The sequence below is a fragment of the Sus scrofa genome, chromosome 9 (genome assembly GCF_054392235.1).
Source record: "Sus scrofa isolate SSC_HxYL_T2T_F1_AM1 chromosome 9, Sscrofa_HxYL_maternal_Yorkshire_Landrace_v2.0, whole genome shotgun sequence".
Classification (NCBI taxonomy): domain Eukaryota; kingdom Metazoa; phylum Chordata; class Mammalia; order Artiodactyla; family Suidae; genus Sus; species Sus scrofa.
The window spans coordinates 96,245,032-96,258,870 of record NC_139391.1 but is presented as its reverse complement, the minus strand read 5'-3'; the positions used below and the strand labels follow the sequence as shown (position 1 = coordinate 96,258,870).

Below are 13,839 nucleotides of genomic sequence, written 5' to 3'. Positions count from 1 at the left end.
AATTCATTGGAGTTCCCGTCGTGGCTCAGTGGTTAATGAATCTGACTAGGAATCATGAAGTTGCAGGCTTGATCCCTGGCCTTGCTCAGTGGGTTAAGGATCTGGCGTTGCCGTGAGCTGTGGTGTAGGTCGCAGACGAGGCTCGGATCCTGCATTGCTGTGGCTATAGCGTAGGCCAGTGGCTCCAGCTCCGATTAGACCCCTAGCCTGGGAACCTCCATATGCCGGGGGAAGCGGCCCTAGAAAAGGCAAAAAGGCCAAAAAAAAAAAAGAAAGAAATTAAAAAGTCCTAGACCTGGGGTCAAAAGCTCAAATATCCACAGCTGTCAGGCAGTTACTTAATCATAAGCGGAGAACTTCACAGATAAACCAAAGGCTAGGCTCCACCACAGACTTAACGGAATTCCTAGGATTTGGTCCCAGGCAGCAGTAGGACCCCAGCAGAAACATGCCTTTAAATCTCATTTTATTCTATTGTGCAGCCAGGAGTGGGAGCCACTGCAATCCTAAACCACTAAGGGCAGGATGGATGTTGATTGTTGCCATGGGGTTGGCCAACTTTTCTGAAAAAGTCCAGATTTTCATGTGAAGTTTCCTAAACTTTAAAATGTTGGCAAGTAATTTAAAACGTTAAATAAGCAAAACAAATACTCTAGAAGTGAAATAAAACATAAATAGGGGCCTTTCTGGGCGCCAGTTTCTTTGCAGTTAAACATTCAGTTTGAAGAAACAAAATGATAGGGACGGAAGTTAACTTGTCCAAGATTACCCGGCAAGTCAGAGTAAGAGTCTGGACTAAAACTCAGTCCTCTTTAATTTCCTTAGTGTCCCTTCTATGTTCGGTAAAGAACACTTCAAGATACACTTTAAAAGAATGGGTTAAGGACTTCCCCTTGTGGCTCACAACATAACTACTCAGCATTGTCTCCATAACGACTCTGCTTCGATCCCTAGCCCGGGAAACCCGCTTTGCTGCGGCAGGGGGCACATTTAAAAAAAAAAATGGGTAAAACTGTAGTTAAGAGACAGGGCGTTCAGGCCTGAAGGAATCCCAAGAGCAGTTGCCCCAAGAATGCGGCAATCAGGGAAACCATGCAAAAAACCGAAGAAAGAAAATTTAAAGCCTCCATCCGAGGAAAACCAACCACAGCATGCGCTCCCTACTGGCGAGGCCGCGGAGGGGCGAGGCAGGTCAAGAACGCAGAATTACGACCGCCGCTGGTGACGCTCACGACTCTGCCGTAAAGGCGTGTGTAGCGCATGCGCACCTCTTTTCTTTCTCGGATTCCCAGTGGGGTTGCGGCTGTGGTGTCTTGAGCGTGTCGCCCCGGTCGTCGCCATGGTGAAACTGAGCAAAGAGGCCAAGCAGAGGCTGCAGCAGCTTTTCAAGGGGGGCCAGTTTGCTATCCGCTGGGGCTTCATTCCTCTCGTCATTTACTTGGGTCAGTGGGAGAAGGACCTGGGAGGAGACAGGAAAGAGGGTGGAGAGGCTGAGACTCCATATTCGGCTTGGCGCGGGAGAGAGAAACGCGACCGTGCCGCGCACGTCCTTTGAGGCTGTCGGGTTAAGTGGGGTTGGCTTAATCTGAGTTCAAGTTCCTGTTCTTTCCTTCACTGTTTTTATGGTCTTTAGTAAATTACGTAATCTTTTCGTTTTGTTTGTACATCTGTGAAATAGAGGTGACTTGCTTCTCAGGATTATTGGGAGAGTTAGGACGACCTGATATATGTGAAAGCGACTAATTCGTTCTTTGGTGCTAGGTGATTTTTCAGGCATTTGTCCTCACCTCTCCAGGTGGGCCTGAGGCTCTTAGACCTCATGGATGGCCACTGCCTTGAGGCATGAAGTGACAGTTGCTGGCTGCCTCCGCCTTCTCATCTGTAGTAAAGGGTTTACATGTGAAAAAATAGTTTAGGAAAGTTTGTTCCGTGCTCAAGGCCATGCAGCTATGAACTCAAACAGTGGGCATCGTGGTCCATACTCTTAACCACTGTGTTGTATTGCAAGGCTTTGTAAGTGCTCAGTGTATTTTTAACCTTAATTGCGCTATTCAGGCAGATAATGGAAATGAAAGCATTTCAGCTCTGTCAGTTTAAGCGTAAGTTTGACGTTTTCAAAGGTTCAGATTCGCATTTCAGAGTTCTCTGATTTTATTTTATTTTATTTTATTTTATTTTATTTTATTTTATTTTATTTTATTTGTGTTTTGTCTTTTAGGGCCACACCCGCGGCGTATGGAGGTTCCCAGACTAGGGGTCTAATCAGAGCTGTTGCTGCTGGCCTCTGACGGAGCCACAGCAATGCCAGATCCGAGCTGTGGCTGCGACCTACACCACAGCTTATGGCAATGCCGGATCCTTAACGCACTGACCGAAGCCAGGGATGGAACCTGCAACCTCATGGTTCCTAGTCTGATTCGTTTCTGGCTTCTCCACGACGGGAACGCCCCTGATGTTATTTATTTTTTTTTTTGGCCTTTTTTTTTTTTTTTTTTTAATGGCTGCAAATGTGGCATGTGGAAGTTCCCAGGCTAGGGGTCTAATTGGAGCTACAGCTGCTGGCCTACACTACAGCTACAGCAACACAAGATCCAAGCCGCGTCTGCGACCTACACCACATCTCATGGCAACGCCGGATCCCCGACCCACTGAGTGAGGCCAGGGATCTAAATAGTATCCTCATGGATAGTAGTCAGATTTGTTTCCACTGTGCCATAAAGAGAACTCCCACTAGTCAGATTCTTAACCTGTTGAGCCGCAACAGAAACTCCTGAATGCATTTTTTTTTTTTTAAGAGCATTTACTTTCCCAGATTTTAGTGACTTTGTATATGTATCAAAGATTAGAGCAAGTAATTAGGACACCCTGCTCTCGTAGGTTGTGAATCATCTCTTTCTCCCAGACCCTCCCCCCAGCTTTTACTTAATGGTGGAAGGGCTCAGTTTGGCTAGGACAGGCTCTCCTTTTAGCTAAGGAAGGTTTGGGGGCTTTGATTCTTCTACTTCTTTGCACCACCTCCTTTCTCCATTATTGTGTATATTCAGTCCTGTTTTAGTCTGCTACTGCTTTCTTAGTCCCTGTGGTTTTGCTGCTGCTCTTTGGGTCTTTTCACATGCTTTTCCCTCCTCCCTTTTTTGAAATTCCTTTGCTACTACCAGAAAGTGGTGGTGGGTTGTTACAATCTGTCTATCAAGGGTTTTGCTCTCCTTTTCCACCCTAGAGTTTATTTTGTTTTTGTGCACACTGGCAGTATTCTCTTTACTAGGACCATCATGGTGATTTTTTTACCCTAGTGTCCAACTCAGGTGGAGATTATGTTAAAACTATTGTCTGTTTAGTACTTCTTCCTTGTTAATTATTATTTTTTTCCTTAAACTAACTAAAATTAATTTTATGTCTAACCTAGTTCCCATGTTTTACTTCTCTACCTTAGCTCTCACTAAAACCTGCAACTGCATATTGAATTTCTTGTATAACTTAGAATCAAACATACCTTTTAGAGCTTTAGGGTGTATAGTGGGAATATAGTGCTATAAAATAGGACAGACAGTGACATGATGATAAAGAATCTGGACATTTACCAACAAAAGGATTTTAATCAATTACCTGTTGGAAGACAGTTCTCCTTGGTGTCCTGAATTTCTACAAATCTTGTGAACAGAGGCTCTGACCACCCTTCGTTCCATATTTTCCTTTTAAAGATGTTTGTAGGGTGAACAGCTTTGAAAAATAGTACCAGAGCAAAGGGGAGACATGCTCACTGCCTGTTATAAAAGACTCTGGTTCCCCAGACTTAGAGTTCATCTCTTCAATGATGATACTCTAATCACAGTTAATGCTGAGAGTTATGAACTGTCCTTGTTTCTCTGTTGCAATCTTGTGTCTTCTACTAGCATCTGTGAAGCTGGAAGTCTTAAACAATGGGATTAAGTTTCAAACTCCACAGTTCTTGATGCCAATTCTAATTTTAATTGGTTATTTCAGCAAATTAGCATATATGCTGTCCAGTTAATAAATACATTTTAAAAGATAAAAAGTTTATTTAGTCATATTTGTGATAAAAGCATCGACTTGATTAGGTTGTTAATAACTTGAATTTTTTTTCCTCTCTATCAGCAATTTTTGGTTGCTTTATAAAAAGAGGAATTTGTAGGGGATAAAATAAGATATCTTCAGTTTCCTTAAAAAGTATAGTTAGGAATTCCCATTGTGGCTCAGCAGATTAAGGACCCAGCATAGTCTCTGTGAGGATGTGTGTTTGATCCCTGGCTTTGCTCGGTGGGTTAAGGATCTGGTGTTGCTGTAGCTGCAGCTCTGATTCAGCCCCTAGCCTGGGAACTTTCATATGCTGTCAGTGCAGCCTTAAAAAGGAAAAAAAAAAAAGTATAGTTAAAAGAAAATCTTTGTGCCTTGTAGTCCTTCATCCAGTATGACTTATTGGTGATGCCTTTTTTTGGGGGTATGACTAATAATGAAAGATAGTGCATGCCGAGGGCTACTGCGCAAAATGTATGTATTACGGGAATAAGGTAGTTAGTCTTCCCTGCTGGTTAGTCCTGTACATAATCTCATACTCTAGTGAAGATTCGAGACTGTTCTCTTGCATAGGAAATCTGGATAGTTCTATTAGATCTGGGTATCATTCTAGCTACCCTAGGTTGATTTAAAAAGTCTTGAGTATAAATTTTTTGGTCTGCTGGGGTTTTAATTAATATTCTTTCTCTTTCCTCCCCCGCCTCCAGGATTTAAGAGGGGTGCAGATCCTGGAATGCCTGAACCAACTGTTTTGAGGTACTGCTCTTAAAAATAAGCATTGCAGGGCAGATGTTCATATATTAGTATTGAATCATGGGAAGCAAAAGAGAAGTAGTGGTAGGCATTGTATTGGAGCTTTATCAGTCACATGTAGTTTTGGCCTGTTGGAAAACTGCAGCAGTTTGCAGACCACTGTAACTTATCAGGTAATTACATTTGCTCCCCTTCCTAGTTTTTATGCTGTACCATGTTATAACCATAATGAAGCCTATTTTAAAGGAAAAGAGTTAATTATCATTTTACCTCTTTCAAAGGTGAACTGTTTTTAATTCCTATATTTCCATCTTTTCCTTATTCAAATAAGGAAACAACCTTTTATAAGCGTATATAGAATTTTGTTTTTTAACCTAAAATTAGAGGTGATAGCCCAAATATTTTCCAGTTGTTGATTGCTTAGGTTTTTCAGGTTTTCAGTATTTTAAATAACAATGTTAGAAATATTTTAATGTGCATAGATTTTTATAGGTTTTTATTTATTACCTTGTAAATTCTCATGGGATTAATAAGTCGAAGTGTATGAACATTTGTGACTGTGAAAATACACTGTCAAATCTCCTTTCTCAGAAACAACCTTGCCAGTGTTGCATAAGCACCTGTGAAAACTTCTGCATAAACACAAATTACAGACTACATATTCATATGTGTGTGTGTGTGTGTGTGTGTGTGTGTGTGTGTCTATGGGTGAAGCCAGAATCTGGAACAGGCAGGATTGCTCAGTAGAAAAAACTGATACGGCACTATGATGACTAGAACCCCTGCATAGGTACCATGGGGTTTCAGCTTGACCCTCTGTCTTAGAGACGTTTTCTTGTGGCTTGTCCTAATACATTTTTCACTGGCTAGTCTAGGTCTTCAGTTTCTTCAGACTCCTAAACTAAGCCACTTTTTTCTACAATGGGCAGAAATAATAATAGTCATAGTATAGTTATTTACAGTGTTACCAACCACTGTTTTAAGTGCTTTGTTGTATACAGTATCTCTATAATTGTTACTTCATTACAGTCAGTAGGTGGTGGAGTATGTCCGTCTCCAAGACTTGCACACTTTCCACTGGGTCACATGACCTCCTCCAGATAATCTGACCTCTTACTCAGCACTGTGCCTTGTCAGCCTCTCCTTTCTCAAAACAAGAGTTTTTTTCTTTCAGGGCTACCACCATATGTGCCCTCCATGTGTCTGTCTGTCTTTCCTTCCTTCCTTCCCTTTTTTTTTTTTTGGCCTTTTTAGGGCCACACCCTCAGCATATGGAGGTTCCCAGGCTAGGGGTCTAATCAGAGCTGCAGCTGCCAGCCTATAGCACAGCCACAGCAATGCAGGATCTGAGCTGCATCTTCGACCTTTGACCTACACCACATCTCATGGCAACACCGGATCCTTAACCCACTGAGTAAGGCTAGGGATCGAACCTGCATCCTCATGGATACTATCCAATTCATTACCAGAGCCACGATGGGAACTCCCACTTGTCCATTTCTGCAGTTACTGTCTTTTCCCTGATAAAGTTCTTTGGTACACGGTCTTCACTCATTGTTTCCTTTCCTCACTCCCCTTTTTCTTTAACCTTTTATGGTATAATTTTTTTTTTTTTGGTCTTTTGTCCTTTTAGTGCTGTGCTTAGGGCATTTGGAGGTTCCTGGGCTAGGGGTCTAATTGGAGCTGTAGCCACCAGCCTACACCAGAGCCATAGCAGCTTGGGATCCAAGCCGAGCCTGCAGCCTACACCACAGGTCACGGCAATGCCAGATCCTTAACCCACTGAGCGAGGCCAGGGATCGAACCCCACAATCTCATGGTTCCTAGTCGGCTTTGTTTCTGCTGTGCCATGACGGGAACTCCCTATGGTATGATTTCTTAAAACTGCTTCTAGGAGTTCCCTGGTGGTGGAGCAGGTTAAGGATTCAGCATTGTCACTGCTGTGGTGTGGGTTTGATCCCTGGTCCTGGATGTTCCCTGTGCCTCTGGTGCAGCCTGAAAAGTAACTGCTTTCAGAGATCCCTACCAAGCTCTGTGTTTTCAGCCTTTACTCTTGGAACTACCAGGCTACTTTTTTGTAAAGTGAGGACTCAAGGTAACATCTGCTACTGAGTAGCCGGTTGACCTTAGACCAGTTATTTCTCTAATAACTGGGAAACAGTACCTAGAAAACATTGTCAGAGATGGGGCTACCTGGCCAAGCTGTGTAAACATTTTCCAAGCAAGGGAAATTATCATCGAATACTTTCCCCCAAGAGGCCATTAACCTTTCTAAGATAAAGTTTCCTCTTTTGTAAATTGAGGATGATACCTACTTTATCTTAGTCTTATTCAATCCTCATTGCCTTGGCAGTGATTAAGACTGTGTGTGTAAAATATTAACAGTGCTTGACAAGTAATGTGTGAGCAGTTAGCTATTAATAATAATTTTTAAAATTAATAATAATTTTTAATCTTTTCTATGTCATCTCCTTTACCCCACTTCTTCTCCAGTGAGAGCTATACTCTAGCTGTGTGGTACTGCATGCTAATCCCAGAAGAAACTCTTTTTTATGCCTTTGTATGCTTGTTCTCTCTCAGCCTGGAATACTTTTTCCCCCTCAGTTTCACTTGACGAAAACCTGCTTCTAGAAAAACCCAATCTCAACTCTCACCCTGTCCCTAAGACTTTTCCCCCTTCTCCTAAATGAAACTGCTCTGTTCTTTTTGTGTTCCTATAGTATTCTTTCTTGTCTGTCATTCCCCACCTTGTGTTATGCTTATTGCTTATTTATATTCTATTTTGTTGTGTATGTACCTAAGGTAGCTGCCAACTACTTTGGCAGCCCTTTTTAAGTGTTGGATTAACTTAATTAAATGATCCTAACCTCTTGGTGGTCTTGGGACAGGAATAGCCTGCCTGTTTTTAAACTGGAGTTGAGTGTTGGGAAATACCAGGTGGTCCAGGATCCAGAGGTGGGGATGGAATGTGCCCTTCTCTTGTATTAACTTGTATTGACTTCAGTTATCCCACCAAGAGTTGACCCTTCAAAGTTGAGGACTAATCCCTGTGTGGCCTTGCTGGACCCATCATTGTTTCCGTGAGGATGCAGGTTTGATCCCTGGCCTTGCTCAGGGGGTTAATGATCTGGCATTGCCACAAGCTACAGCATAGGTTCAGATACAGCTTGGATCTGGTATTGATGTTGCTGTGGCTGTGGAATAGGACTCAGCTACAGCTCCAATTTGACCCCTATCCCCGGGAACTTCCATATGCTGCAAATGTGGCCGTTTTAAAAAAAAAAATATATATATATATATATATATATTTATATATATATATATATATATATATTTATATATACACATATACACACACACAAAGTTGCAGACTAGATGAGGCAACTACTGACCTGCTTTTTCATTTCTTCACCTGATTGTCATCTTAGTGCTCCTCTCCTTTCTGGTGTGACAGTCATTCATTCTTTTCTGTCATCGGGGACATTTTCTGTTTCTCTCCAGGGGTATTTTTGATTTAGGAAGAAATTGAGGAGTGTCTGAAAAGGATTATGCTGCTTGCGCTGGGGAGACTGACTGAGAGGTTTTCCTGGGTTGCCTAGTCTGTACTCTGAAAGGAATAGACTTGTGTCTTGCTGGGGTTTTTATTAATGTAAATGCTATATTAATATAATACTTATTTAATTATAAAGTTTATTGTTTACATATAAATTTTTTAATATAATACTTATGAAAATGTAGTTCATGATTTACTGGTCTATTTTTCTTGTTGGCTTCCATGAGATTGTGTCTGCATTTGTCTTAGTGTCCTCTTCTTTCACTCAGGATGGCACATTATCCGTAGTTGGTTGATACGAATGTTTTTTTTTTTGTTTTTTGTTTTTGTTTTTTTTTTTTGTCTTTTTTGCCATTTTTTCCACGGCATATGGAGATTCCCAGGCTAGGGGTCGAATTGGAGCTGTAGCTGCCGGCCTATGCCAGAGCCACAGCAACGCAGTATCCGAGCCACATCTGCAACCTACACCACAGCTCACGGCGACGCTGGATCCTTAACCCACTGAGCAAGGGCAGGGACCGAACCCGCAACTTCATGGTTCCTAGTCGGATTCATTAACCACTGAGCCACGTAGGGAACTTTGATACAAATGTTTTATTTACAATGCACTACTTTAATGAATAAGGGCTAATATTTTAGTAAAACATTATTTAGGCAAAATATATGAGTACTAAGAATGATTGTTCCTGTTATCTGTATAAGGCCAGGGAAGATTTTTCATTTCTCTTTATCTTAGATGCTCACTACCATTGAAGAAGAGACCTTGATAAATGAATTATTTATTTATTTATTTATTTATTTGTTCTTTTGCCATTTCTAGGGCCGCTCCCGTGGCATATGGAGGATCCTAGGCTAGGATCTAATCAGAGCTGTAGCTGCTGGTCTACACCAGATACCCAGCAACGCGGAATCTGAGCCGCATCCGCAACCTACACCACAGCTCACGGCAACACTGAATCCTTAACCCACTGAGCAAGGCCAGGGATTGAACCCTCAACCTCATGGTTCCCAGTCGGATTCATTAACCACTGAGCCATGACGGGGACTCCCATAAATAATTTATTTTCATATCTTAACTATATGCAGAAATACTCAGGGTTTGATGGGAGATTTTGATACACTTTGGAAAACTGGAAATAGATGTATGTTGGTTTGTTTGACATGCAAAGGGAAAATACTTTCTAAAAATAAACAGAATGCTAAAATTGTCATTGTGTAATACAGTTTTATTTAGGTTGACATACTACTAGAAACTACCTTTTAAATCCACAGGACTTAGAAATGAAAGGCCTCTTGTCTCCTTCCTGAATCTAATAATGATACAGCTTTACTGTCTGGGTTCATCAATCCTTCATGTCAGTTTTTGATTGACCTCAGTTTATGTTTTCTTCTTTGTTTATAATAGGTGACTACAATAAAAAGTGACAAAACTATTTTTAAAGTCTCTTTAATTTTTTTTTCCTCTATGAGATTGATCCTTCTGCTGACTCCGAATTTGATAGATGAATAAACACAAACATAAATGTATAAAATCTTCTAGTTCTTGAGGTATGTTTAAGAAGCTTTTACCTTGGGGTTTAATTTATTTCTCCTCTTCACAAACATTTTAGCTTACTTTGGGGATAAAGGACTATTTGGTCATCTGGTTTTGGAAGCAGTCACTGCAGAGGAACAACATGGAAGGTGTGCATTCTGGCTGGGATAAGAGATGAGACATCGTTCAGACGTTCACCAGTTGGATGGCACAGGGCTCTTACTTCTCAGATGCATCTCTGGCAGAGTGGAACCTCTATTGACTTATTTATGATAGACTGTATTAAAATAAATGTTTTTAACAATGTTATGTCTTGAGTCCTTTTTGAATGGAACGCAATAGGATTGTTAGGTAAAAATTTAGCCTTTTGGTATTATTTCAAAAAAGGAATCTGTTTATGTGCCTAGCTGTTGCTTTAAAAATATGAAAATTCCCAAGTTAATTCCTGGTCACTCACTTAACATGGATTCCAGTTTCACTTTGCTGTGAATTAATAACTCCCTCTGTGATGGTAGTAAAAGTAGAGACAGCTCTCTGTGACAAACCAGGCCTTACTTCTGTATTGCATTAAAGTAATGTTCAGATTAAAAGAAGCAGGGTTCTTTGGCTCTGCTGTTGGGGGGTGGGAATGGCACTGGGAGTTGTGTGATTTGTGATTAAGTGTGAATCTAAGATCTCTCTCAATAGTGTTAGAAGCCTATAGAGATGGCTGGGCAGGACCTCATGGAGACTACACAGAATAGCAACACTTTCTATTTTCTGATAGAAGAAAAGTCATTTAACTAATGGGAACTAGTTTTCAGTTCGAGGTCCTGGTATCCTGGGACTTTACCTGTATTTGAAGTCCCCCTTCCTTTTTTTTTTTTTTTAATTTAGATTTTTCTGTAATTAAAAAAAATAGATGTTTACTTAATTTGGTGGAATTGTAATTAATATAGGAAGGTTAGGCCTGAAACAAGATTTGGGAGGAAACCATTGGCTTGAATGTTTTAAACATCCAGTGTTAAGTAGAGAATGATCATGAATATAATATCAGGTAAATGGAGCTGTCATCAGAAATTTCTTCCTTGTTTCTAATGTAAAACCCTTTCAGCCATTTAGGCCTATTTCCTCAAGTTGTTAACCTTTGCCATGGAGACCTAGAAGACTCTTAGGAGGCTTGTTGCATAAGGGGATTTTAAAGTGGAATTCTTGAGAACTGACTGCAGGGGAACCATTTTTGGTGTGCGCTTAATGTAATTGCTTTAATATCTCCATGAATCTAGGCACGTATGATCAGCTAAAATCTCTGAGCAGTTTTTAAATCCTCATAGAATTGCTTAAGATTGTGCCCTTTCCCCTGACACTCCCATCCTTGCTGCTAAATGTATTGTCAGTGAATTTTTGTTTAGTATTTTGGTGCAGTTTTTTTTTTTTTTTTTCCTTTGTCACTTAGGGTTTTCAGAAATTGAGAAAATAAAGCTATGGCAAGTAAAAAATACTAAATAACATGGATAGTAAATGTAACTGTTTTTGTTCTTTTAGGAATTAACTTGTAGCTATGTATAAAACCCCAGGAAATTTTCAAATAAATCCAGAATTAAATAGAAAGGGACCAGTTCCTTGTTCTTACATGTGAGGAAGCTACAAGAACAGTATAAACATTTGTTCAAGGCAGCTAAGACATGAGACTGGTACACACTTTAATATCTGTGTACATCTGAAAGTTTGTGAAATGTTTATAACAGCTCCTATGTTTTATTGGATTTTAGTTGTTAGGGCAGTGCAATCTAGTTCACGCATCGGTCTCTGTTTTGTGCTAGACACTAGAGAGTCTTTACCGTTAAGATGATTTCTCACCTTGATTTTGCTTAGGCAAACACCAAGCTGATAGGACCCGATTTGAGTCCTGGCCCTGATGTTTAGTTCCTTAATCTTTAGACTTGAGTTGCTTCCACATGATAGGGGTAATACTTGTACCAATGTGTAATTCCCTAAAGCAGCGGTTGTCATAGCTCATTCCAGACTAGCATCACTCGGGACCTTGTTAGCAGTGCACATTTCTGAAGTCTTCCTCAGTCAGAATCTGGAGGTGAAGTTCAGTGATCTGTGTGTGTATTTTAATTACTTCAACCATTGTTTTAAATTAGACTTGTTGAGATAATTGTAGAGTTGGATGGAGTTTAAGAAATGATACAGGAGTTCCCATCTTGGCGCAGTAGAAACGAATCCAACTAGGAACCATGAGGTTGCAGGTTTGATCCCTGGCTCCGCTCAGTGGGTTAAGGATCCGGCATTGCCGTGAGCTGTGGTGTAAGGTCACAGATGTGGCTCGGATCTGGCATGGCTGTGGCTGTGGCCAGCAGCTGTAGCTCTGAATAGACCCCTAGCCTGGGAACCTCCATGTGCCGCAGGTGCAGCCCTAAAAAAGACAAGACCAAAACGAACAAACAGAAATGATACAGAAAGATCCCTGTATCCTTTACCTAGTTTTCCTCAAATGTTAGCATTCTGTAAGTCTGTATACAGTGTTGTGATACTGACTTCGATACAGTCAGAACATTTCCATCAAGGAAGGCTTCCTAAGGTTACCCTTTCAATAGCCACTCTTCCTCCATCACACTTCATCCCTATCCCCAAGCTCTGGCAACTAGTAACCTGTTGTCCATTTCTATAATTTTGTGATTTCAAGGAATTTACATAAATGGAATCATACAGTAAATAACCTTTTGGGATTGGCTTTTTTCACTTAGCATAGATTTGAGGTTTTGTGTTTATCCAGTTTATTCCTTTTTGTTGCTGAGGAGTAGTCAATGGTATATATATATATATGTGGAGGACATTTGAGTTTCCATTTTTTAGCTGTTATGGATAAAACTGCTAGGAACATTTGTGAACATCTTTTTGTGTGATCAGTCTGCGTTTAAAGTCCTGTAGGTGAGTGAGACAACTCAGATTTGAGAATACTGTCCTATACTTAGAGTGGCCCTCTTGCTTCCCCATACGCATTAAAGTCTCTTTTCCACAGCATATCCAGAGTGATCCTTTTAATAGTAAGGTCACATCACACCCTGACCAAAGCTCGCCAATGGTTTCCTACCTCACTGAGAGTAAATCCCCAAATCCTTATTTTCAATAACCTACAAAACTATAATCTAGTTTCATGTGCCATTGATCTCTTCATTACCCAGGATTCTTCTTCCATGTTCACTTGCACTCTTGCTGTTTTGATCTCTTGTCCTTCAGAAAGACCAGGCGTGTTCTCACTTTGGAGTCTGAATTAGCTGTTCTCTCTGCTGGCACCCCTCCCAGATACCCACACATGTGGTTTTATTGTAGTCTGTGCCCAACTACCGTCTTTCAGAGACTATGTCTTTGACCCTTATGTAAAACAGCAAACTACACCTGCCTTGTCTCTCCATAATTCTTTTTTATTTTTTATTATTAACTGAAGTGTAGTTGAATTACAATATTGTATTAGTTTCAGATGTACTAATATAATATTGTATTAGTTTCAAAGTGGTTCCAGTATATATACATACACACACAAACAAATTATTAACTGAATTAATAATTAACTGAGTTAATTAATTATTAACTGAAGTGTAGTTGAATTACAATATTGTATTAGTTTCAGATGTACTAATACAATATTGTATTAGTTTCAAAGTGGTTCCAGTATATATATATATACACACACAAACAAATGTATATCTATGTGTGAATGTATATTCTTTTTCAAGTTCTTTTCCATTGTAAGTTATTATGAGATACTGAATATAGTTCCCTGTGCTATACAGTAGGTTCTTATCTATTTTGTATATTGTAGTATATCTGTTGAGCCTGAACTCCTAATTTATCATCCCCTCCACATTCCTCTTCAGTGACTGCAAGTTTTCTTTTATGTCTCCGAGTCTATTTCTGTTTTGTAAATAAATTAATTTGTATTTTTTTTTTTAGATTCCACATATAAGTGATGCCATGT

General features: G+C 40.2%; 1 protein-coding gene across 4 annotated transcripts in view; it reads left to right on the top strand.

Moving 5' to 3' along the window:
- Nucleotides 1-1,268: 1,268 nt before the first annotated feature.
- Nucleotides 1,269-13,839, top strand: part of TOMM7 (translocase of outer mitochondrial membrane 7) — a 346,781-nt gene continuing 334,210 nt past the window's right edge. For 3 of the 4 annotated variants that reach the window (XR_014814214.1, XR_014814213.1, XR_014814212.1), the window contains exons 1-2: nt 1,269-1,442; nt 4,743-4,791. Coding sequence is in view for 1 of the 4 variants with exons in the window: in NM_001097467.1 (NP_001090936.1) it covers nt 1,340-1,442; nt 4,743-4,791; nt 9,952-9,967 (168 nt within the window). In the remaining 3 variants the exon portion in view is untranslated. 4 annotated transcript variants of the gene reach the window in all.